General features: G+C 43.6%; 2 protein-coding genes across 2 annotated transcripts; both read left to right on the top strand.

Moving 5' to 3' along the window:
- The first annotated feature begins 1696 nt into the window (after positions 1-1696).
- On the top strand, positions 1697-15949 carry LOC115207345 (cytochrome c oxidase subunit NDUFA4). Its single transcript, XM_029774366.1, has 4 exons — positions 1697-1965; positions 6613-6698; positions 12181-12241; positions 15483-15949. Exons 1-4 carry the CDS (start codon positions 1921-1923, stop codon positions 15537-15539), a joined length of 249 nt encoding a protein of 82 aa, XP_029630226.1. The 5' UTR covers positions 1697-1920; the 3' UTR covers positions 15540-15949.
- Positions 13246-14938, top strand: LOC115207344 (non-classical arabinogalactan protein 31-like). Its single transcript, XM_029774364.1, has 2 exons — positions 13246-13587; positions 13642-14938. Exon 2 carries the CDS (start codon positions 13881-13883, stop codon positions 14268-14270), a length of 390 nt encoding a protein of 129 aa, XP_029630224.1. The 5' UTR covers positions 13246-13587; positions 13642-13880; the 3' UTR covers positions 14271-14938.
- Positions 15950-26349: the final 10400 nt, after the last annotated feature.

Below are 26349 nucleotides of genomic sequence, written 5' to 3'. Positions count from 1 at the left end.
TGGTCGTCAGTGCCAGGTGCGCCGATTCCAGTATCTCAGAAATGGCTGGCCTCCTGGGCTTTTCACGCACGACAGGTTAACCAACAAATAAAAAACATCCAGTCATCGGCGGTCCTTTGGGCAAAAACAGCTCATTGATGAGAGGTTGAAGGAGAATGGAAGGAATCGTGCAAGCTAACATTCCACAAACAGGAAAACAAAAGCTAAGTACAACATTGGTGTGCAGAACAGCATCTCGGAACATTGGACATTTAACAAACGGTGGCTACATCCCAAATAGCACCTTATTCCCTAGATAGACACAGTGACAAAAGTAGTGCACTATCTCTGTCCAGTTGGGTCGGGCTGTCTGGACAGATTCTATTTCTCCCGAGGTATGACCTTAGTGACCAGGGATGATAATAGCCATTGATTGGCCAGTAATGCAGCGATTGCAAACCTTTAAGTTCCTTAACACCAGTAAAGTAATTAACTTTCCAAAATGCAACGCTCGACAAAACTACGCAATTATCTACCTTTCTGTCTGACAAGTACTGTGAGCCATACCACAGGTGATGCACACGCGCACGAGCGCTAACACACACGCACACACACCTTTTCCCTGTTGGGATGTTAACATCAGATCCTGCTTACTGTGTACGGCCTAACATTACATCATCAAGCCGCATCACATATTCACTGTGTATATTCTCATTACCAAGTCAGTGTCTGTCCTGAGATTGGAAAGTTGGGGGTTCGATCCCTGGTCGAGACATACCAAATACTCAAAAAAATAGACCTGATGCCTCTCTCACTCAACATTAAGGAGATGGATTTGGGGTAAGGGCGTGTATTTCTACGGTACATCAAGCTGCACAATGCTAAAAAAAAACAGGAGATGAAAATCTGGGCAGTTCTGGCTCCGACAAGGCTTACTTACTTATTCCCAGTACACCACTTTCTAGAATAAGATTTGCTACCCATCTTGTAAAAGTACAATGAATGTCACCCTCACTCACAGCTTATGCCCAACCAAGAATAATAGGCATGACATAGATTCAACAAACACGACACAAGATGAGTGTATATGTATTGTTTTCTATGTCTGCAGTGGCACTAGTGTCGGTACACTGTGACCTAAAAGGGATATATTTAAAGTTAATATAAACTCTACAACCCTATAAAAGAACAGCTTAGATGAAATCGTACAGCGAGAGGCCTGTGTTAGCCTCTGGCCTGGATTCATATAGTACTTGAAATCATTTGGAATACTTTAGCTGTGCTTGACTCACCTTGCCTATTGCAACGGAACCAATAGAAAACCAATCAAAATTTAAACCCCGCCCATCTGGCATGCCAGGCAAGTACAAGCTCAAAGTATTTAAATGATTTTTAAATACTTTTTGAACCCGGGTCTGGTTGGCCCTTCTAGAGCCGATGTGATTATAGGGATTTAGCTAACCTTCTCTCTCTCCCTCCCCCTCCCTCACCCGTCTTACCCTCACTCACCCTCCCTTCGCCCTCACTCACCCCTCTTCCTCCCTCACCCGTCTTACCCTCACTCACCCTCCCTTCACCCTCATTCCCCCCTCTTCCTCCCTCATCCGTCTTACCCTCACTCACCCTCCCTTCGCCCTCACTCACCCCTCCCCTCCATGCCCGTTCCTCTGACCCCCTTCTGCCTCTAGGGAGCAGGGAGGACTTACAACAGGTCCTTGTTCTCTCTCTCCATAGCTGCAGACAGAAACAGACTGGCTCAAACACAACTCTGCTGTACACTTTCTGAACATACAACTCTGCTGTACACAGGGAGCTGCTTTCACATGGACACAAAAGCATTAGAGACTTCTTAGAAAATATAATTAGTTTGTATTTACATTTTTTGGACTTTTGTTTATTTGTTTGTTTTTGTGTGTAGGTGTTCTAGGATCTGGGATAAACATGCCGATTAGGACAGTGATTACGCATGCTAAGAAGCATCCAGGGGTAAGTTGATTTGACCCTTTTGAATCTGGTTCAATCTGTGACACGTTCATAATCAGGGGTGGAAATGGGGGGGGGACTCGATACTCCCCGGCGAGGGAAATCATTTTGACCTGACGCTTTGAATTAGAGGAATTTATATTGGTAGGTTCCATGTCCATCCCTGGTTTCAATGTTCAGGTTCTTGACTACGTGTTTTCACTGTGAGCCCTGTGTCAATGTTCAGGTTCTTGACTACGTGTTTTCACTGTGAGCCCTGTGTTTACAAGAAGAATAAACAAAGAAGGCTCTGAGTTAGCATTACCCTTGTATTGTGCATTGTGCATTTTATACTGCTCTTTCATTAAATAGAAATACCATGAAACAAGTCTGATATCCAACTGAACTTGTCTGAAATCACAGCCCATAAATATTGGAAAAAGGAACAAAGTAATCCAGACATTGTTAATGGTTTCATAATCATAGAGAATGTCAACGTAGGGCAGAATCTCTCTCTCTTTCTCTCAAAGTAACTACTTTTCTTACTGTAATTTTATACCTACTTGTGTAAAATGTCATTAAAGTAACAGTACTTCTACTCGAGTAGGATGTTTCAGTGAGTGAAAAAGGGAGTTTGTGAGTGAGAGACTGAGTGAGGGAGGGAAAGAGGGAGTGAGTGTGAATGGGTGAGGGAGTGTCAGCCGGTCCCATGGACAAGTAACAGAGGGGTAAAAAAAATTAGGGATTGAAGTCTGGCAACTTTATCGTTTATGCACTTAATTTTGTATTGCATTTTTTATTCATCAATACATTTAAAATGCTTTGAATATTTTATTTCTTTAAATAAAGATATATTTTTTTACTAATCCACTCATAAAATAAATGAGCATAGTTCCTACTGTACATATCTTCCTTTTGAAATGTAATGCAGGGAAAAGATCATGTGTAAAATTGTTCAGATTACTTTGATTTTAAAAGTAACTCATTTAGTTTTACTCTGAGTACTTTTTAAATGAGCTACTTTTAACTTTTACTTGAGTAGTTTTTTTTCTCCACTATTACCTATATTTCAGTACTCCCCCCCGCTGAGTCTCATTATGTGAAGTAGATTATTCCATTAATGCCCAATGACTGATCATTATGCATTTGCAGCCTAGGCATGGGTTTGCACATACCAGTGTGTCACCTGAATGCTTTTAATACATTTCATAACATATTATTAAATACTTGTAGCTTATAGTTGGTTTGTATACAAAGATAAAACAAACTACTTCAAGTAAGATTTTCAATTAAAAGGGTCAGAGCAGTACATATATTCACCAAATATATATATATATATATATATATATATATATATTCACCAAACCCCAACGATGGTGCTTTATTTTTAGTGTCACTACAGAACTGCCGATGACCCAAATTCTTAGATCGACGGGTTTGACTTGGCAGTCCACCAACAGATGGATAAGTGCAACAGCAATATAGAACCAAGCCCACAGAATAAGCGTGCTCTGTCTCTAGTTGCCTATTGGTCAAAGAGAGAGAGCAGACAATTCCCTGGCCCTGTTTGAAAAGCTTAGAAATGAATCCTTCCTTGTTCCTGGAGGCGGCGACATGTCCAGAACATTTTGAATTCGGTGGCCAAGGTGGTGCACAGACCCAGTTTAGAGGGGCCATGACATTTTTAACCTTAATCGATGCAAGGTGGATTCTTTCAATATAATTATGATGGTTCAACGCATTCAATGCTTGTATTAGCATACTTCAGTAAATTCACTTAAAAGTGCCATCCAGAGTGTGAATTATTCCATAACATTCTTAACGGTCTCTTTTTTAAATTTTTATGGGCCCTCCTATGGATTAAATGTTTTTATCGGCTTCATAGTAAAAATGATTTAAATGTTTAAAAATAAATAAATAAGTATAATATGATTTCTCATTCGTGTTCATCCATGTTTCACAATTGTCCTTCAATTTGTAAAAGGCTGAATCTATTTGACCAGAGCAAGCATCCGAGAGTGAGGCGAACAGCGCCCATCTGTTGCTGTCCGGCCCAAAATAATATGACGTCATACTCTTTTTGACCAGACAGCATCAGATACATAGGCTACGCATACAAAGTCAGAGGGGTGCTGTTTCGCTTGTTCGCATGCTTTCTCCGGTGAGAGATTGGTGAGTCCTGCTGTCGGTGCATCTTGGTCAAAATTATCAATATATTCAAAGAAGACCTATCAGATCTCAGAATTTCTGGGAGGGGGAGGGGGGGGGCAGTGGGGTGGCCAATCAGATTTCAGGATGGGCCGTGGGCCACTCCCCTGGATACGCCACTGCCTGGAGGTACAGATCTATAGATAAGTGAATCCTTTTATTTTCACCATACTAACCAATTCAGATCTGTGATTACTTCAAGGAAGGTAGAAAGAAAGGATGCATTTCTGAAGTATTCAAACAGGGCCACAAACCCACTACTATTCCCCTATCTGTCTGCACAAAAAAAGGTGCAATCTAGAACCTAAAAGGGTTATTTGGTTGTCCCCATAAGAAAACCCTTTGAAGAACCCTTTTTGGTTCCAGGAAAAACCCTTTTGGATTCCGCTAGAACGTTTTTAGGTTCCGTGTAGAACCCTTTCCACAGAAGGTTCTTAATAGAAACCAAAAGGGTTGTACCTGTAACATAAAAAGGTTTTGCCTATGGAACCTTTCTTTCTAACAGCGTGTCCGTCTTCCGCCCAGAAAACTTGCTCGCCTAGACTTAATATAGAGGCTGGATCACATTTAAATAGTGCACTCGTTCTGGTCAACTAGTCCCCTAGTCTATCAAAAGGGCTTAGAGTCAGATTTACCTCAGCAATGTTTAAAAAATAATAATAATTGAACCTTTATTTATCTAGGCAAGTCAGTTAAGAACAAATTCCTATTTACAATGACGGCCTACCCCGGCCAAACTCGGACGACGCTCAGCCAATTGTGCGCCGCCCTATGGGACTCCCAATCACGGCCGGATGTGATTCAGCCTGGATTCAAACCAGGGACTGTAGTGTCGCCTCTTGCACTGAGATGCAGTGCCTTATACCGCTGTGCCACTCGGGAGCCCCAAAATTGTTGACTGAATAGTCACCTGATATTGCCACTTACTGACCTGAGAAAGCAATGCATTCACCAGTTTATTATTAGGCTATCATGATCAATTTATTAGTTTTGAAGCCTATTGACCATTAATTTATTCACAGAAAAACAACACAACTCATAACAAAGTCTAGCTAATGGAAGCTGATACATAAATAATAGCAAATGGAATGGAAAAACCCAGAGGCCTAAAAACATGTATAAATAGGCCCACACGTTTATTGATCATCCAATTGATTACTTAATGGGTGGGTTATACTGTAGGGAAGGGGTTCCCAAACCTTTTTCACTCAGGCCCCCCTTCCAGCATTGGGGAACATCCCACACTTGGTGCTGCCACAAGGAGCCTGTCATGTTATGTTTTTACAGCAGAGGGAAGAAATACAAACCTGGACATCTAATTAAAATAACTAGATCATACTCTCTCTCACCCCTGCTTTAATACTTTAAATTGATGTTTTCAACATCCAATCTATTCTTAACGTCGTCACCCTGCTGGTCCTGGAAGTCTGCAGAGTCTTATCCTGTCACTCAGACTGACAAGCAGCCAGGCAGGGAGCGGAGAGAATCTGTGTGTGTGGGTGCGAGAAAGAGGTTGGCACAGCACAGGGAACCATGCAGTGAGCGAGCTAGTGAGGGATCAATTTCTCTCTTACCATGCCAGTGTCCTTGCCGGCTCAACCCAGCCTGACAGCCTCAGCCCCTCACACGGCCATCTGACTCATTCATATGGAGGAGGACAGAGACTGGAGAGGAATAACAACCACAGAAAGTGTGTGTGTGTGTGTGTGTGTGTGTGTGTGTGTGTGTATATACCATATTTCCACCTCAGTATACACACACACACACACACACACACACTACAGTTCAAACGTTTGGGGTCACTTAGAAATGTCCTTGTTTTTGAAAGAAAAGCACATTTTTTGTCCATTAAAATAACATCAAATTGATCAGAAATGGAGTGTAGACATTGTTAATGTTGTAAATGACTATTGTAGCTAGAAACGGCAGATTTTTGGCCATTTTGAGCCTGTAATCAAACCCATAAATGCTGATGCTCCAGATACTCAACTAGTTTAAAGAAGGCCAGTTTTATTACTTCTTTAATCAGAACAACACTTTTCAGCTGCGCTAACATAATTACAAAAGGGTTTTCTAATGATCAATTAGCCTTTTAAAATGATAAACTTGGATTAGCTAACACAACGTGCCATTGGAACACAGGAGTGATGGTTGTTCATGGTGGGCCTCTGTACACCTATGTAGATATTCCATAAAAACAATCTGCCTTTTCCAGCTACAATAGTCATTTACAACATTACAACTTTATTTCTGATCAATTTTATTTTATTTTAATGGACCCCCCAAAAAATGCTTTTCTTTCAAAAACAGTGACCCCAAAACCTTTTAACGTTAGTGTATATGTGTGTGACAGGCAGCTCAATAATACACACATACACACACGTTCACATGCATTAGTACACATATGGCTTTAACACCAATGTATGCTTCCTTCCTCTCCCTCCTTCTTGTTTTTCCCCTCAGCTCATCCCTCAGTTCTTCTTCTTGTTAGTGGGCATGACTGGGGCTTCCTGCTATCTGATCCGTCTGGCCAAGGGACCCCATGTCAGGTAGGACCTACACTACTGCCTTCACAGTGTTTAGTTGTCATTTTCTGTCTGGATTTTATCAGTCTGTAACGACTAAAATGTTACCTGTGAATTGACACTTGTTTTGTTTTTTGCGTGAATGAGAAAGTAAACTAAAATCATCATTAGGTTCAACACTGTGGTAATTCCTATTTTGGTACACTCTCTGGACACTGCACCTTTGTTATGTTAAACTTTGTCATTAATTGGACACATGATAGAGAGCAGAGATGTTCTCATTCTCTAGACTTTAGAGAGGGCCTTTGTTTGAGTTTGACTGTGTAGAACTGGGACAACCAGACTTTGTTACTGAATAAATAGAGGAAGTCTGCCAATAACTGTCCGGTCTTAACCCATAGAGAATTATAGAGGCCTCTAGTTCCCAAAAAAGCAGCATTGGGGAGTAACAGATTACATGCAATCTGTTACATTTAAGGGATTACAAAAAACGATAACTGTAATCCATTATTTTGTAATCAGATTTCAGATACTTTTGAAAAACTAGATGATTACTTCGAGGATTACTTTTGAAATCAGAAAGGTTTGCGTGAGAAAAAATAAATAGAAACGACATTTCTCTGTTTTCTCAATGACATTCAAATCAACATTAAAAAAAGGCGCAAGTTCAAGTTTGTTCCACCTGAACGAGTCTGACCACAAGTCAGAGACCACTATGATGACACACCAAATGTGTTTGATGGATCGGCGGGAAAAGAGCAGGAATAGGCTTTTGTAGGCTACAGTCCAAGCTATGTCTTCCAATGCTGAGACTGCTGTCGGCATCCAAAGATTATCCAACTTGAATAAACGCTTGGAGGTAAGGATGACAGCAGTGGTGTAGTCTACGGTGATACGGATATCACTTACTATTGATATCTACATAGCGCATTGATGTGAATCACACTGCTGCTCTCTCATTTAGTTATTTATGCCTTACGGATTATGGTTGTTGTGTTCACAAATGTAAATGTGTGTTTGAACCCAATAATAATTGAGTTCAAGAAGTTTAAGGTGCCTGTCAATCATTGTTTTTCAAAGCAGTGGACAGCCAGTGAAAAATGTGCTCTTGCAACAGCTGCATAGTGCAGATCCCAGCCTATGGAATAAAAGTGGGGCTTTTATTGCTCAATCTAATAGAAGCTGATAAAATAAATACATCCATAGGCCAAATGGATACATGTTCAAACTTTCGATAGACTTAAAGGGGCAATCTGTAGTTGCTACATCCATTTTTGGACTTAGAAAATGTGTGCACACACACACACATACACATACACACACTGATTATTGAAGAATATAATTTATAAATGCCTCATGAGTTTAGTTCAACTGTCACACTCCATGAGAACCCAAAATATAAACTTGTTTTACTCCAATGTTTGTAAACTTTGTAAATGCAAACAGACACTGTACAGCCTCATAACATGGTTATAGCTATACTTTTGATATCATGGATGGTCAGTCTTTGCATCCATAGCTCTGTCTATTAATCTGAGAGTGGTTACATTTCTCCAGGCCCATCCCTCAGCTTTTTACCAAAACAGAGGCAGGGCGATCGTTTTGTTATCGTGTCATCTGTGGATTTTCCCTTTAAAAAGCTGCATATTATCAAGATATCAAAGTGTCACCAACAAAAAGGGAAACAATCGGCCTATAGCAAATGCAGCATATGGCATTCATTTTTCACATGTAAATAGCACTTTCAGTAGTACTCAAAGTATGCCATTCCATGAGCGCAGCATTTATTTTTCAACTTGAATCAATGAGCCCAAATCAGTCCTCCATGACAACAAAATCATAAACAGAGTAGGGCTGGCTAATAAGTCCTTAGTTTTGGGGTCATGCTCAGGTAAAACAATTTGCCTAATCTATACTTCCATATTTCAAAGTTATATTATTGAAGATAGAGGGGTATAAAATGACTGGAATTCTAATAGTCTTTGGTTTTTAATATAAAGATACAATTTAATCGTATTATTATATGTAATAGAAAGCGATGGGCTAGAAGAAGCCTACATAGCCAACCCATTAAGTAAAATTTAACATCCATATATGGCCAGCTATGTAAACTTTATTTTTATATATATATATTTTTATTTATTTATTTTATTTCACCTTTATTTAACCAGGTGGGCCAGTTGAGAACAAGTTCTCATTTACAACTGCGACCTGGTCAAGATGAAGCAAAGCAGTGCGACAAAAACAACAACACAGAGTTACACAAACAAACGTACAATCAATAACACAAAAGAAAAGAAAAATCTATGTACAGTGTGTGCAAATGTAGAAGAGTAGGGAGGTCGGCAATAAGTAAGCCCTAGAGGCAAAAATAATTACAATTTAGCATTAATACTGGAGTGATAGATGTGCAGAGGATGTTTACTTAGAGATACTTGGCTGCAAAAGAGCAAGAGTGTAAGTAATAATATGGGGATGAAGTAGTTGGGTGTGCTATTTACAGATGGGCTGCGTACAGGTACAGTGATTGGTAAGCTGCTCTGACAGCTGATGCTAAAAGTTAGAGAGGGAGATATAAGACTCCAGCTTCAGACATTTCTGCAATTCGTTCCAGTCATTGGCAGCAGAGAACTGGAAGGAAAGGCGGCCAAAGCAAGTGTTGGCTTTGGGGATGACCATTGCAGTATACCAACTGGAGCAGGTGCTACGGGTGGGTGTTGCTATGGTGATCAGTGAGCTGAGATAAGGCGGGGCTTTACCTAGCAAAGACTTAATGATGATCTGGAGCCAGTGGGTTTGGCGACGGATATGTAGTGAGTGCCAGCCAATGAGAGCATACAGGTCGCAGTGGTGGGTAGTATATGAGGCTTTGGTGATAAAACGGATGGCACTGTGATAGACTACATCCAGTTTGCTGAGTAGAATGTTGGGAGCTATTTTGTAAATGGCATCGCCGAAGTCAAGGATCGGTAGGATAGTCAGTTTTACGAGGGTAAGTTTGGAGGCATGAGTGAAGGAGGCTTTGTTGTGAAATAGGAACCCGATTCTAGATTTAATTTTGGATTGGAGATGCTTAATGTGAGTCTGGAAGGAGAGTTTACAGTCTAACCAGACACCTAGGTATTTGTAGTTGTCCACATATTCTAGGTCAGAACCGTCCAGATTAGTAATGCTAGTCGGGCGGGAGGGCGCGGGAAGCATGCACTTAGTGTTACTAGCATTTAAAAGCAGTTGGAGGCCACGGAAGGAGTGTTGTATGGCGTTGAAGCTTATTTGGAGGTTTGTTAGCACAGTGTCCAAAGAAGGGCCATATGTATACAGAATGGTGTCGTCTGCGTAGAGGTGAATCAGAGAATCACTAGCAGCAAGAGCGACATCATTGATATATACAGAGAAAAGAGTCGGCCCGAGGATTGAACCCTGTGGCACCCCCATAGAGACTGCCAGAGGTCCGGACAACAGGCCCTCCGATTTGACACACTGAACTCTATCTGAGAAGTAGTTGGTGAACCAGGTGAGGCAGTCACTTGAGAAACCTGTCTGCCAATAAGAATGGGGTGATTGACAGAGTCGAAAGCCTTGGCCAGGTCGATGAAGACAGCTGCACAGTACTGTCTTTTATCGATGGCGGTTATGATATCCTTTAGGACCTTGAGCGTAGCTGAGGTGCACCCATGACCAGCTCGGAAACCAGATTGCATAGAGGAGAAGGTACGGTGGGATTCGAAATGGTTGGTGATCTGTTTATTAACTTGGCGTTCGAGGATTTTAGAAAGGCAGGGCAGGATGGATATAGGTCTATAACAGTTTGGGTCTAGAATGTCTCCCCCTTTGAAGAGGGGATGACCACAGCAGCTTTCCAATCTTTGGGAATCTCAGACGATACGAAAGAGAGGTTGAACAGGCTAGTAATAGGGGTTGCAACAAACAATATCTGGACTTGGATGAAGGAGAAGTGGGGGGGGGTTGGGCAAGTTGCTGCAGGGGGTGCTGAGATGTTGGCCGGAGTAGGGGTAACCAGCCGTGGAAAAATGCTTATTGAAATGATCGATTATCGTATATTTATCGGTGGTGACAGTGTTCCCTATCCTCAGTGCAGTTGGCAGCTGGGAGGAGGTGCTCTTATTCTCCATGGGCTTTACAGTGTCCCAACACTTTTTGGAATTGTGCAACAGGAAGCAAATTTCTGTTTGAAAAACCTGGCCTTAGCTTTCCTAACTGACTGAGTATATTTTTTCCTGACTTCCCTGAAAAGTTGCATATCGGGGGGCTATTCAATGCTAATGCAGAACGCCACAGGATGTTTTTGTGCTGGTCAAGGGCAGTCAAGTCTGGGGTGAACCAAGGGCTATATCTGTTCTTAGTTCTACATTTTTTGAATGGGGCATGCTTATTTAAGATGGAGAGGAAAGCACTTTTGAAGAGCAACCAGGCATCCTCTACTGACGGGATGAGGTCAATATCCTTCCAGGATACCCGAGCCAGGTCGATTAGAAAGGCCTGCTCGCTGAAGTGTTTTAGGGAGTGTTTGACAGTGATGAGGGGTGGTCGTTTGACCACGGACCCAGTAAGCACGCAGGCAATGAGGCAGTGATCGCTGAGATCCTGGTTGAAGACAGCAGAGGTGTATTTAGAGGGCAGGTTGGTCAGGATGATATCTAAGAGGGTGCCCATGGTTACGGATTTAGGGTTGTACCTGGTAGGTTCCTTGATGATTTGTATGAGATTGAGGGGATCTAGCTTAGATTGTAGGATGGCTGGGGGTGTTAAGCATGTCCCTTTAACATTAACATTGATTTATCCTGCAATATATGTTGTTCAATTGGTAACAAACATTTTTTGTCTTCTTCTAATGCCTCTTAAAGCAAAAGTAATCTAAAAGTAACGGAATGTAAATCAGATTACGTTACTGAGTTTGGGTAATCCAAAAGTTATATTACAATTCATTGATTACAAGGAACTAGTAACTCTAACGGATTACATTTAGAAAGTATCCTACCCAACCCTGGCCAAAAGGCAGTATTAGCATGGGCAGCACAATTGTATGTTTGTTTATTCCATGTGTAACTCTGTGTTGTTGTATGTGTCGAACTGCTTTGCTTTATCTTGGCCAGGTCGCAGTTGCAAATGAGAACTTGTTCTCAACTAGCCTACCTGGTTAAATAAAGGTGAGAAAGAAACAAAAAAAAGAATTGAGGACTTACACCATTTTGATTTAGTCAACTAGCTGGGACTTCCAATTTCATTGGCTGATCCCTCCTGGTGACCCTGTTGGAGTCCTGTCAAACCGGGTCATCAGGAGGGATTAGCCAATCGTGAAGAAGGAAAAGTACTTCTTCAAAATGGAGATCGCTTCAAAAGGCGCTAACCCATGCTTTCACGGCGCTATAAAATGGCACAGCTATAAAGACGAGTCCTCTAACGATCTCTATTATCTTAACCTGAACTCATAATCATATTTCTCTCTCTCTCCCCCCACCTGGCCTATCCTCCTTTCTTCTTCCAGCTGGAACAGAAAGAACAATCCTGAGCCTTGGAACACATACGGTCCAAACTATCAGTACAAGGTGAATATATCCCCTCCTCTACTCCTCTCAGAACAAGGTGAATATCCTCCCCTCCTCTCAGTACAAGGTGAATATATCCCCTCCTCTACTCCTCTCAGTACAAGGTGAATATCCTCCCCTCCTCTCAGTACAAGGTGAATATATCCCCTCCTCTACTCCTCTCAGTACAAGGTGAATATCCTCCCCTCCGCTCAGTACAAGGTGAATATATCCCCTCCTCTACTCCTCTCAGTACAAGGTGAATATCCTCCCCTCCTCTCAGAACAAGGTGAATATATCCCCTCCTCTACTCCTCTCAGTACAAGGTGAATATCCTCCCCTCCTCTCAGTCCAAGGTGAATATTCTCCCCTCCTCTCAGTACAAGGTGAATATCCTCCCCTCCTCTCAGTACAAGGTGAATATTCTCCCCTCCTCTCAGTACAAGGTGAATAACCTCCCCTCATCTCAGAACAAGGTGAATATCCTCCCCTCCTCTAAGTACAAAAGTAAATATCCTCCCCTCCTCTCAGTCCAAGGTGAATATCCTCCCCTCCTCTCAGTCCAAGGTGAATATCCTCCCCTCCTCTCAGTACAAAAGTGAATAACCTCCCCTCCTCTCAGAACAAGGTGAATATCCTCCCCTCCTCTCAGTACAAAAGTGAATATCCTCCCCTCCTCTCAATACAAGGTGAATATCCTCCCCTCTCAATACAAGGTGAATATCCTCCCCTCCTCTCAGTACAAGGTGAATATCCTCCCCTCCTCTCAGTACAAGGTGAATATCCTCCCCTCCTCTCAGTACAAGGTGAATATCCTCCCCTCCTCTCAGTACAAGGTGAATATCCTCCCCTCCTCTCAGTACAAGGTGAATATCCTCCCCTCCTCTCAATACAAGGTGAATATCCTCCCCTCCTCTCAATACAAGGTGAATATCCTCCCCTCCTCTCAATACAAGGTGAATATCCTCCCCTCCTCTCAGTACAAGGTGGATATCCTCCCCTCCTCTCAGTACAAGGTGAATATCCTCCCCTCCTCTCAGTACAAGGTGAATATCCTCCCCTCCTCTCAGTACAAGGTGAATATCCTCCCCTCCTCTCAGTACAAGGTGAATATCCTCCCTCTCAGTCCAAGGTGAATATCCTCCCCTCCTCTCAGTCCAAGGTGAATATTCTCCCCTCCTCTCAGTACAAAGGTGAATATCCTCCCCTCCTCTCAGTACAAGGTGAATATCCTCCCCTCTCAATACAAGGTGAATATCCTCCCCTCTCAATACAAGGTGAATATCCTCCCCTCCTCTCAGTCCAAGGTGAATATCCTCCCCTCCTCTCAATACAAGGTGAATGTCCTCCCCTCCTCTCAGTACAAGGTGAATATCCTCCCCTCTCAATACAAGGTGAATATCCTCCCCTCTCAATACAAGGTGAATATCCTCCCCTCCTCTCAGTACAAGGTGAATATCCTTCCCTATTCACACCCACAGAATCACTACACTTCAAGACTGTGTCCCAAAAGGCACCCTATTCCCGACATAGTGCACCTTAAAAAAAATAGTTCACTGCTGGTCAAAGGTCGTGCACTATATAGGGAATAGGGTGCCATTCGGGTCACAGTCCTAGGCTGTGGCACTCCACCACTGAACTCATTACGTTCACTACCTACATGGCCAAACCAAGCCAGAGTGACACGGCCAAACCAATCCAGCCTGACACGGCCAGGCCAATCCAGGCTGACACGGCCAGGCCAATCCAGGCTGACACGGCCAGGCCAATCCAGGCTGACACGGCCAAACCAATCCAGCCTGACACGGCCAGGCCAATCCAGCCTGACACGGCCAAACCAATCCAGAGTGACACGGCCAGGCCAATCCAGCCTGACACGGCCAAACCAATCCAGCCTGACACGGCCAGGCCAATCCAGGCTGACACGGCCAGGCCAATCCAGCCTGACACGGCCAGGCCAATCCAGCCTGACACGGCCAGGCCAATCCAGGCTGACACGGCCAGGCCAATCCAGGCTGACATGGCAACATCTTTCCATTTGTCCTCATAAAGCGGTTTTGAAGGCTCTCTATTCTCTAACTTACTGTACTCTCATAACAAATTGAAGCATTTATATTCTCTAACACAATAGACTTTGTGGTGCTATTTTCCTGAATCCACGTACGCATACTTTAACCAAGGAGCATCACCTCAGACAGCTAATGATCATATTAAACAAGAGAAACACAAAATGAATAAATCCCCACAGGAGGGTCTGACTGGCTGGGTGTTATTCCAACAGAAACTGTGTGTGGGTTTTTCAAGGCTGTAGTTAAAGTGTGTGTGTGTGTGTTTCATGGACAGTGCTGTGTGTGTGTGTGTGTGTGTGTGTGTGTGTGTGTGTGTGGCAGCCGTAGTGAACGTCATGCTGGATGAAAGGTCATAACACTCACCATGTTTAATTCTCTACAATAGGCAAAGGTCTCACATCAACATTCCACTGTATTCCCCAACAATAATAGGAATGAGGAGAGGATGAGGGGAGGAGAGGTGGAGGAAGGGGGGAGGAAGAGGGGGGAGGGAGGAGGAGGAGGAAGGGTGGAGATGAGGGGCTGACAGCTGACCAATCAAGGAAAATATGGAGACAGAAAATAATCAGTGGTGACGCAAAACCTTGTAATACGTCTCTGTGTAGTCCTGCACAGCACTGTCCATGAAACACACACACACACACACACACACACACAGCACTGTCCATGAAACACACACACACACACACACACACAGCACTGTCCATGACACACACACACACACACACAGCACTGTCCATGAAACACACACACACACACACACACACACACACAGCACTGTCCATGAAACACACACACACACACACACACACACACACAGCACTGTCCATGAAACACACACACACACACATACACACACACACAGCACTGTCCATGAAAAACACACACACACACACACACAGCACTGTCCATGAAACAAACACACACACACACACACACACACACACACACAGCACTGTCCATGAAACACACACACACACACACACACACACCACTGTCCATGACATATGCAAAGAGCAGTCCTGAGTGGCTCTACGAGACAGAGTCTGTTGGAAAATAAATAGTCTCCCAACAGAGGACAATGCTAACACACACACACACACACACACAGTCTGCATGTGCTTTCCTAAAGACAGGCTGATTAATTTAATTTAAGCGACACGTATTTAAATGTTCTCTCTCTCCTTCCGCAGTTGGTGGCCGTCAACACAGACTACAAGGCTCTAAAGAAGGAGGGCCCTGACTTCTAAAGGTCCTTCAGGCAACTCCAGGGGCACCACGTTTGGCAGGACCTCCTGTCATCCTAGTGGCAGGGTGGTGGCAGCCTGAGCCTCGCTCCGTCGGGTTCTCGGTCTGTCTCCTCCGCTGCCTCGTAACCATGCACACTACAACACTATAGTGATATAACTTTCATTTTCTTGCACAACCCGGAAGTCATGTATCCGTCTCCAAACAGCCCCGTTATATAAGTCTCCTCTTCACACACTACAACACAATGCACAACCCTCAAGTGATGGACCAGCCTCTTTCAACACACAACACTACTGTTGTATACATCTCTGTACATGCAATGTCACCTTCTCTGTAAATGTACAACCCTCTCCAACCCTAAAGTGATGGAAGCTTGAAAACAAAATGCATTAAAGATAAATGGAAGCAGTGTTATTGGTTGATTTCAGGTATTGTCAGACAGCTGTTCTATTTCTCCTTCACTATCTAGTTAAATATACCAGACAGCTGTTCTATTACTCCTTCACTATGTAGTTAAATATACCAACAGCTGTTCTCTCTCCTTCACTATGTAGTTAAATATACCAGACAGCTGTTCTATTACTCCTTCACTATCTAGTTAAATATACCAGACAGCTGTTCTATTACTCCTTCACTATCTAGTTAAATATACCAGACAGCTGTTCTATTACTCCTTCACTATCTAGTTAAATATACCAGACAGCTGTTCTATTACTCCTTCACTATGTAGTTAAATATACCAACAGCTGTTCTCTCTCCTTCACTATCTAGTTAAATATACCAGACAGCTGTTCTATTACTCCTTCACTATCTAGTTAAATATACCAGACAGCTGTTCTATTACTCCTTCACTATGTAGTTAAATATACCAACAGCTGTTCTCTCTCCTTCACTATCTAGTTAAATATACCAGACAGCTGTTCTATTACTCCTTCACTATGTAGTTAAATATACCAACAGCTGTTCTCTCTCCTTCACTATGTAGTTAAATATACCAGACAGCTGTTCTATTACTCCTTCACTATGTAGTTAAATATACCAGACAGCTGTTCTATTACTCCTTCACTATCTAGTTAAATATACCAGACAGCTGTTCTATTACTCCTTCACTATCTAGTTAAATATACCAGACAGCTGTTCTATTACTCCTTCACTATGTAGTTAAATATACCAGACAGCTGTTCTATATCTCCTTCACTATCTAGTTAAATATACCAGACAGCTGTTCTATTACTCCTTCACTATCTAGTTAAATATACCAGACAGCTGTTCTATTACTCCTTCACTATCTAGTTAAATATACCAGACAGCTGTTCTCTCTCCTTCACTATGTAGTTAAATTGAAAGAGTGCGTCCCTGCTTTTGTAAATAATACAACACATACGCACGCAATCATAGGTCAATCTACGCCCCAAATTCACTGTAATTGTTTCTATGGCAAGTCATTCAGTCCTCATGATAGAATATAATACAGTCCATTCCAGCTCCTCAGAGTTTATAACAGAAAAAGCCCAGTAGAGTAGACCAGGCTCAGGAGAGGAAACATGGCAGGGGGTCCTGGATAAAATATTGCCCACTTTATAGTGTGGTGTACTGCTGTAGCCCCTCCTGTGTGGGGCACGGTGTGTGTGAGACAGTGATAATGACCTGGTGTGAAGTCTCAGCCTGTCTGATTACCTGTCAGAGTGTTGCACATCCCAGATCTAATTCCAAAAGCCAACGTTTAGGGAAAAGGCCGGAATAGCATGTTTAGGGATATGTTTATCTTTCCTCGGTTCCATTGGCTAGCATGATTGAGGCAACCGTTCACATTTGGACACACATTTTTCAATCTGTACAAGTCTCCTCTCGGTTTACCTTTTTCAAACGTGTGATATCAACAACAGTCCTGAATGCCATGCTCTCCTGCTCTGGGCAGCCAGACAGAAACAGGATATAAATATGGGATAGTCCTATTTTTAGATAAAGATTCATTTTAATGTGAGAGACAAGTAGTTAATAGGTAACAAACAGTGTTGTTGGTTAGTACGAAGTGAGGGAGAGCAAAGAGGTGAGAAGAGGCCAAGGAAAGGGGGGAGGGAAGAAAGGAGGAGGCAAGAAGATGCCAGGAAAAGGGGGGAGGGGAAGGAATGGGAGACAGGACAGGACAGGAAGAGAGAGGATATGCCCAGGGCAGGTGTATATACACGTATCTAGCAGAGGTAAGAGTCTCCTTTTCATAACACATTATATAATTTATACTATCAAGCAGATGCTTTCACCTCCCTACTGCTCAGGTGGTGGAAGTTAGTTAGTGGGCATTACTCACTATAACTGGACTGATCAGACGACACACAAAACCCAGAATTCTCCCTGGTAAGGCTCTAATTAAGCAGTTATGACTAAGGCCCCGTTTCTCCTGGTACTGTAGCCTACTGCTCTGAATGGATACTGGACTCCACTGTAGTCACAATGTGGTTGAATTATTCTGTTCAAACTTGCAGATATATATCTGCATGATAGTTCTCCTGAATATTGCTCCCTAAAAGTTCCACAAGCATGTTGGAGTCACTGGATGGATGGTAATGGATGAATGAGAAAAACAGGAAAAAGATTTCTGCTGCCATGGCACTTCTACTGTCATACCGTATCCCTTGACATGGGTGGCGGCAGGCAGGGTGGCGGCAGGCAGGGTGGCGGGTGGGTGGGAGTTAGGTGGAGGAGAGCGAGGGGTGTTTCGTGAGACAGGGTGAAAACAGTTTGCAGGAGTTGTTGTTTGCAACCAGAGGTTGGGTGTGAAAATCTGTTTACCGAGACTGTGTGTGGGGATGTGGATCTCACACACACACACACACACACACACACACACACACACACACACACCTCTGCCAGTTGTGTGAGAGGTGCTGAAGTACAGCATGCATCTCTCAGCTGGGGCTGTAAACTTGCGAATTGATGAGCTGAATATTTCCTTACACTCCCCAGTGTGTGACACACCCACACACCCACTCTAGCGGTGACAGACAGCTATTACGCAAGCAACGAACACACCACTTCGGTTTTATTGAGATAATTACTGCATAAGTGCAGGGTTGTTTAAATATGACTTCAAAACGGAATTCCATCCGGGCGAGCGATTCACAGGCGGGCAGGCGGTTGTCGTTCCAACCTCGCTTTCACTGACGTTAACGCCGTCTCATTTTACGCAACGTTTAATTATGACAACGCTGCTCTAAATACAGGAATCCAATTAATTGGCAACACTGTCATTTATCCCCCCCTCATTAAACACCGGTGATTTATTGTCAAGTCAGCAGAGAGGGGAGTGGTGATGAGAGGAGGGGCTGTGTCAGTAATGACAATAGCTAGCAGACAGAGCTGAAGGGAGTGAGGGTTAACAGGTGCTGCTGTTCTACACAAGCTGCTACAGAGTGACAGACATTACCCACTTAGTAAGCTGCTACAGAGTGATACAGTACCACTTAGTAAGCTGCTACAGAGTGACAGACATTACCCACTTAGTAAGCTGCTACAGAGTGATACAGTACCACTTAGTAAGCTGCTACAGAGTGAGACAGTACCACTTAGTAAGCTGCTACAGTGACAGACAGTACCACTTAGTAAGCTGCTACAGAGTGAGACAGTACCACTTAGTAAGCTGCTACAGAGTGACAGACAGTACCACTTAGTAAGCTGCTACAGAGTGAGACAGTACCACTTAGTAAGCTGCTACAGAGTGAGACAGTACCACTTAGTAAGCTGCTACAGAGTGACAGACAGTACCCACTTAGTAAGCTGCTACAGTGACAGACAGTACCACTTAGTAAGCTGCTACAGAGTGATACAGTACCACTTAGTAAGCTGCTACAGAGTGACAGACAGTACCACTTAGTAAGCTGCTACAGAGTGACAGACAGTACCACTTAGTAAGCAGCTACAGAGTGAGACAGTACCACTTAGTAAGCTGCTACAGACTGAGACAGTACCCACTTAGTAAGCTGCTACAGTGACAGACAGTACCACTTAGTAAGCTGCTACAGAGTGATACAGTACCACTTAGTAAGCTGCTACAGAGTGAGACAGTACCATTTAGTAAGCTGCTACAGAGTGAGACAGTACCACTTAGTAAGCTGCTACAGAGTGATACAGTACCACTTAGTAAGCTGCTACAGAGTGACAGACAGTACCACTTAGTAAGCTGCTACAGAGTGATACAGTACCACTTAGTAAGCTGCTACAGAGTGACAGACAGTACCACTTAGTAAGCTGCTACAGAGTGACAGACAGTACCACTTAGTAAGCTGCTACAGACTGAGACAGTACCACTTAGTAAGCTGCTACAGACTGAGACAGTACCACTTAGTAAGCTGTTACAGAGTGAGACAGTACCAATTAGTAAGCTGCTACAGAGTGAGACAGTACCACTTAGTAAGCAGCTACAGAGTGAGACAGTACCACTTAGTAAGCTGCTACAGAGTGAGACAGTACCACTTAGTAAGCTGCTACAGTGACAGACAGTACCACTTAGTAAGCTGCTACAGAGTGATACAGTACCACTTAGTAAGCTGCTACAGAGTGAGACAGTACCACTTAGTAAGCTGCTACAGAGTGAGACAGTACCACTTAGTAAGCTGCTACAGAGTGACAGACAGTACCACTTAGTAAGCTGCTACAGAGTGAGACAGTACCACTTAGTAAGCTGCTACAGAGTGACAGACAGTACCACTTAGTAAGCAGCTACAGAGTTATACAGTACCACTTAGTAAGCTGCTACAGAGTGAGACAGTACCACTTAGTAAGCTGCTACAGAGTGACAGACAGTACCCACTTAGTAAGCTGCTACAGAGTGACAGACAGTACCCACTTAGTAAGCTGCTACAGTGACAGACAGTACCACTTAGTAAGCTGCTACAGACTGAGACAGTACCACTTAGTAAGCTGCTACAGAGTGAGACAGTACCACTTAGTAAGCTGCTACAGAGTGAGACAGGTTTACAGGTGCTGCTGTTCTACACAAGCTGCTACAGAGTGACAGACAGTACCCACTTAGTAAGCTGCTACAGAGTGAGACAGTACCACTTAGTAAGCTGCTACAGTGACAGACAGTACCACTTAGTAAGCTGCTACAGAGTGATACAGTACCACTTAGTAAGCTGCTACAGAGTGAGACAGTACCACTTAGTAAGCTGCTACAGAGTGAGACAGTACCACTTAGTAAGCTGCTACAGAGTGAGACAGTACCACTTAGTAAGCTGCTACAGAGTGACAGACAGTACCACTTAGTAAGCAGCTACAGAGTGATACAGTACCACTTAGTAAGCTGCTACAGAGTGAGACAGTACCACTTAGTAAGCAGCTACAGAGTGATACAGTACCACTTAGTAAGCTGCTACAGAGTGACAGACAGTACCCACTTAGTAAGCTGCTACAGAGTGACAGACAGTACCACTTAGTAAGCTGCTACAGAGTGAGACAGTACCACTTAGTAAGCTGCTACAGACTGAGACAGTACCACTTAGTAAGCTGCTACAGAGTGAGACAGTACCACTTAGTAAGCTGCTACAGAGTGAGACAGTACCACTTAGTAAGCTGCTACAGACTGAGACAGTACCACTTAGTAAGCTGCTACAGAGCGAGACAGTACCACTTAGTAAGCTGCTACAGAGTGAGACAGTACCACTTAGTAAGCTGCTACAGACTGAGACAGTACCACTTAGTAAGCTGCTACAGAGTGATACAGTACCACTTAGTAAGCTGCTACAGAGCGAGACAGTACCACTTAGTAAGCTGCTACAGAGCGAGACAGTACCACTTAGTAAGCTGCTACAGAGTGACAGACAGTACCCACTTAGTAAGCTGCTACAGTGAGACAGTACCACTTAGTAAGCAGCTACAGTGACAGACAGTACCACTTAGTAAGCTGCTACAGACTGAGACAGTACCACTTAGTAAGCAGCTAGAGTGAGACAGTACCACTTAGTAAGCTGCTACAGAGTGACAGACAGTACCACTTAGTAAGCAGCTAGAGTGAGACAGTACCACTTAGTAAGCTGCTACAGAGTGAGACAGTACCACTTAGTAAGCTGCTACAGACTGAGACAGTACCACTTAGTAAGCTGCTACAGAGTGAGACAGTACCACTTAGTAAGCTGCTACAGAGTGAGACAGTACCACTTAGTAAGCTGCTACAGTGACAGACAGTACCACTTAGTAAGCTGCTACAGACTGAGACAGTACCACTTAGTAAGCTGCTACAGTGACAGACAGTACCACTTAGTAAGCTGCTACAGAGTGATACAGTACCACTTAGTAAGCTGCTACAGAGTGAGACAGTACCACTTAGTAAGCTGCTACAGAGTGAGACAGGTTTACAGGTGCTGCTGTTCTACACAAGCTGCTACAGAGTGACAGACAGTACCCACTTAGTAAGCTGCTACAGAGTGAGACAGTACCACTTAGTAAGCTGCTACAGTGACAGACAGTACCACTTAGTAAGCTGCTACAGAGTGATACAGTACCACTTAGTAAGCTGCTACAGAGTGAGACAGTACCACTTAGTAAGCTGCTACAGAGTGAGACAGTACCACTTAGTAAGCTGCTACAGAGTGAGACAGTACCACTTAGTAAGCTGCTACAGAGTGACAGACAGTACCACTTAGTAAGCAGCTACAGAGTGATACAGTACCACTTAGTAAGCTGCTACAGAGTGAGACAGTACCACTTAGTAAGCTGCTACAGAGTGACAGACAGTACCACTTAGTAAGCAGCTACAGAGTGATACAGTACCACTTAGTAAGCTGCTACAGAGTGACAGACAGTACCCACTTAGTAAGCTGCTACAGTGACAGACAGTACCACTTAGTAAGCTGCTACAGACTGAGACAGTACCACTTAGTAAGCTGCTACAGAGTGAGACAGTACCACTTAGTAAGCTGCTACAGAGTGAGACAGTACCACTTAGTAAGCTGCTACAGAGTGAGACAGTACCACTTAGTAAGCTGCTACAGAGTGAGACAGTACCACTTAGTAAGCTGCTACAGAGTGACAGACAGTACCACTTAGTAAGCAGCTACAGAGTGACAGACAGTACCACTTAGTAAGCAGCTACAGAGTGAGACAGTACCACTTGGTAAGCTGCTACAGAGTGAGACAGTACCACTTAGTAAGCTGCTACAGAGTGAGACAGTACCACTTAGTAAGCTGCTACAGAGTGAGACAGTACCACTTAGTAAGCTGCTAGAGAGTGAGACAGTACCACTTAGTAAGGCTTCAGTGGGTTCACTACATAGGTGTTTAAGTAGACTGCGACCTGCTGCAGCCATCTTACTAGACAATGTGTACATTTTGGAAAGGGTTTGAACATGAGAGCTGCACACCACACACACAAAAGATATTTAGTTATTCAGAGAAGACAAATGACAGGTTACAGTACAGATATTAATTACTGCATATTTTTATTAGTATTAAGCTTTAATCTAAAATGTCTTGACAAAAAAGTTTTTTGTTTTTTTAAACTGCAGACATGAAACATTACTATTGGCAGCATATCAGCATGCTGGAAAGATAATCAGAACGGCTTCAAGGTAGCGCCATTAAATAGCAGGTTGTCAAATGGCTCTGGAAATTACAGGTACCAGAGTCAGGTAATGAGGGCTATCTTATTTAGGTATGTCTGGGTCCGTATTCATAAAGGGTCACGGAGTAGGAGTGCTGATCTAGGATCAAATACGCCTTTTGGATTACAATGAATAAGATTCCATGGACAGTGTGGACCCGATCCTGGATCAGCACTTCTACTCGGGAAACGGTTGATACATGTACTTACAGCCCCCGGTAGTTACTGTTCACTGTGCAGTCAGTCTCTTCTCTTTGTTATTAATACTGATGTGATATCCCTCCTTGTTTGGATAAGAGTGGTTCTGTACAGACCATCCACTCTACTCCTCAAAATGGAGGAATTCTCACTAGCTCACTGATGCAGTGATAAACACACCCTCCATTTTGTGAAGTAATTTGGGAAATCAGCCAACAACAAAAAGAATACTGTGAAATAAACTGAACTCAAGCCATTCCCTCACACTGTGGTCTCTACATAGGAGGGGCTCTCAGCAAAATCAACATGATCACCTCTCCCCAAAAGCAGCAATATAAGCATTATAAACCTTGAGGTATTTCTTTTAACCAGTGTTGGAAAGTAAAGGATTCTTTAATGCTGTAAAGTTAAAATACATACAAAATCCTTTCTTCTTTGTCAACACTTTGAAAGCCAGCAGTGGCATGAAACGGCTGACTGTTTATTGTATTGTCATTTTGGACCATTATCAGTCTAACAATATATGCAGCAGGTTGTTGGATCATACACTACCGAGCTAGCCTGCTTACGCATCCACCATTGTTGCTAGAACCATGCTGGAAAGGTCCATGGGAAAAGCCTTCTGAACCAGCAGTTTGGTTGGGGTTGGTATGATCGTGTGAAAAGGGTACATATGAAGTGAAGGCCTGGTCTGAGACCTGGTTTGATATCTGTAGGATAGTGAAGTACTGGTCTGTTATCTGTATAAGGATAGGTTGGGTGGGTGGGCGCCCCCCCTTTGGTTGTGCCGTGGTGGAGATCTTTGTGGGCTATACTCGGTTTTGTCTCAGGATGGTAAGTTGGTGGTTGAAGAGATCCCTCTCGTGGTGTGGGGGCTGTGCTTTGGCAAATTGGGTGGGGTTATATCCTGCCTGTTTGGCCCTGTCCGGGGGTATCGTCGGACGGGGCCAAAGTGTCTCCCGACCCCTCCTGTCTCAGCCTCCAGTATTTATGCTGCAGTAGTTTATGTGTCGGGGGGCTAGGGTCAGTCTGTTATATCTGGAGTATTTCTCCTGTCTTATCCAGTGTCCTGTGTGAATTTAAGTATGCTCTCGCTAATTCTCTTTCTTTCTCTCTCTGAGAGACCTGAGCCCCATGACCATGTCTCAGGACTACCTGGCATGATGACTCCTTGCTGTTCCCAGTCCACCTGGCTGTGCTGCTGATCCAGTTTCAACTGTTCTGCCTGCGGCTATGGAACCCTGACCTGTTCACCGGACGTGCTACCTGTCCCAGACCTGCTGTTTTCAACTCTCTAGAGACAGCAGGTGCAGTAGAGATACTCTGAATAATCGGCTATGAAAAGCCAACTGACATTTACTCCTGAGGTGCTGACCTGTTGCACCCTCTACAACCACTGTGATTATTATTATTTGACCCTGCTGGTCATCTATGAACATTTGAACATCTTGGCCATGTGCTGTTATAATCTCCACCCGGCACAGCCAGAAGAGGACTGGCCACCCCTCATAGCCTGGTTCCTCTCTAGGTTTCTTCCTAGGGAGTTTTTCCTAGCCACCGTGCTTCTACACCTGCATTGCTTGCTGTTTGGGGTTTTAGGCTGGGTTTCTGTACAGGACACTGAGATATCAGCTGATGTAAGAAGGGTTTTATAAATAAATTTGATTTGAAATTGATAGTATAGCTCTGGTCTGATATTTGTATAAAGATAGTGAGGCCCTGGTCTGATATTTGTGTAAGGATAGTGAAGCCCTGATCTGATATCTGTATAAGCATAGTGAAGCCCTGGTCTGATATTTGTATAAAGGTAGTGAAACCCTGGTCTGATATCTATATAAAGGTAGTGAAACCCTGGTCTGATATCTGTATAAAAGGTAGTGAAACCCTGGTCTGATATCTGTATAAAAGGTAGTGAAGCCCTGGTCTGATATCTGTATAAAGGTAGTTAAACCATGGTCTGATATCTGTATAAAGGTAGTTAAACCCTGGTCTGATATCTGTAAAGGTATAACAGGGGAACTGTCCTGTTATGGAGTTCACCAGTCAACCCCAACCTCTGGCTTGGGACCCCTTCACTTCAGATCAGATTTGGGTTCAAGTTAAAAATAGATATTACATTTACTTTATCTGTGCTCTTTGTGGGCTATACTCGGCCTTGTCTCAGGACGGTAAGTTGGTGGTTGGAGACATCCCTCTAGTGGTGTGGGGGCTGTGCTTTGGCAAAGTGGGTGGGGTTATATCCTGCCTGTTTAGCCCTGTCCGGGGGTATCATCGGATGGGGCCACAGTGTCTTCTGATCCCTCCTGTCTCAGCCTCCAGTATTTATGCTGCAGTAGTTTATGTGTCGGGGGGCTAGGGTCAGTCTGTTACATCTGGAGTATTTCTCTTGTCTTATCCGGTGTCCTGTGTGAATTTAAATATGCTCTCTCTAATTCTCTCTTGGAGGACCTGAGCCCTAGGACCATGCCTCAGGACTACCTGGCATGATGACTCCTTTCTGTCCCCAGTCCACCTGGCCGTGATGCTACTCCAGTTTCAATTGTTTTGCCTGCGGCTATGGAACCCTGACCTGTCCACCGGACGTGCTTGTTGCACCCTCGGCAACTACTATGATTTGTATTATTTGACCATGCTGGTCATTTATGAACATTTTAACATCTTGACCATGTTCTGTTATAATATCCACCCGGCACAGCCAGAAGAGGATTGGCCACCCCTCATAGCCTGGTTCCTGTAGGTTTCTTCCTAGGTTTTTGGCCTTTCTAGGGAGTTTTTCCTAGGGAGTTTTTCCTAGCCACCGTGCTTCTTTCACATGCATTGCTTGCTGTTTGGGTTTTTTGGCTGGGTTTCTGTACAGCACTTTGAGATATCAGCTGATGTACGAAGGGCTATATAAATACATTTGATTTGATTTGAGCTTGATTGAGCTCGTCTGACATCATGGAACAATAGAATCATCACAAAACGACAAAAAAAACTAAAACCTGGCTCTCTAGGCAAGCTAGAGCAAACGGTAC

This window comes from Salmo trutta, chromosome 14, assembly GCF_901001165.1.
Source record: "Salmo trutta chromosome 14, fSalTru1.1, whole genome shotgun sequence".
NCBI classification, from domain to species: Eukaryota; Metazoa; Chordata; class Actinopteri; order Salmoniformes; family Salmonidae; genus Salmo; species Salmo trutta.
The sequence above is the reverse complement of the archived record's forward strand: the minus strand, read 5'-3'. Positions and strand labels throughout refer to the sequence as shown.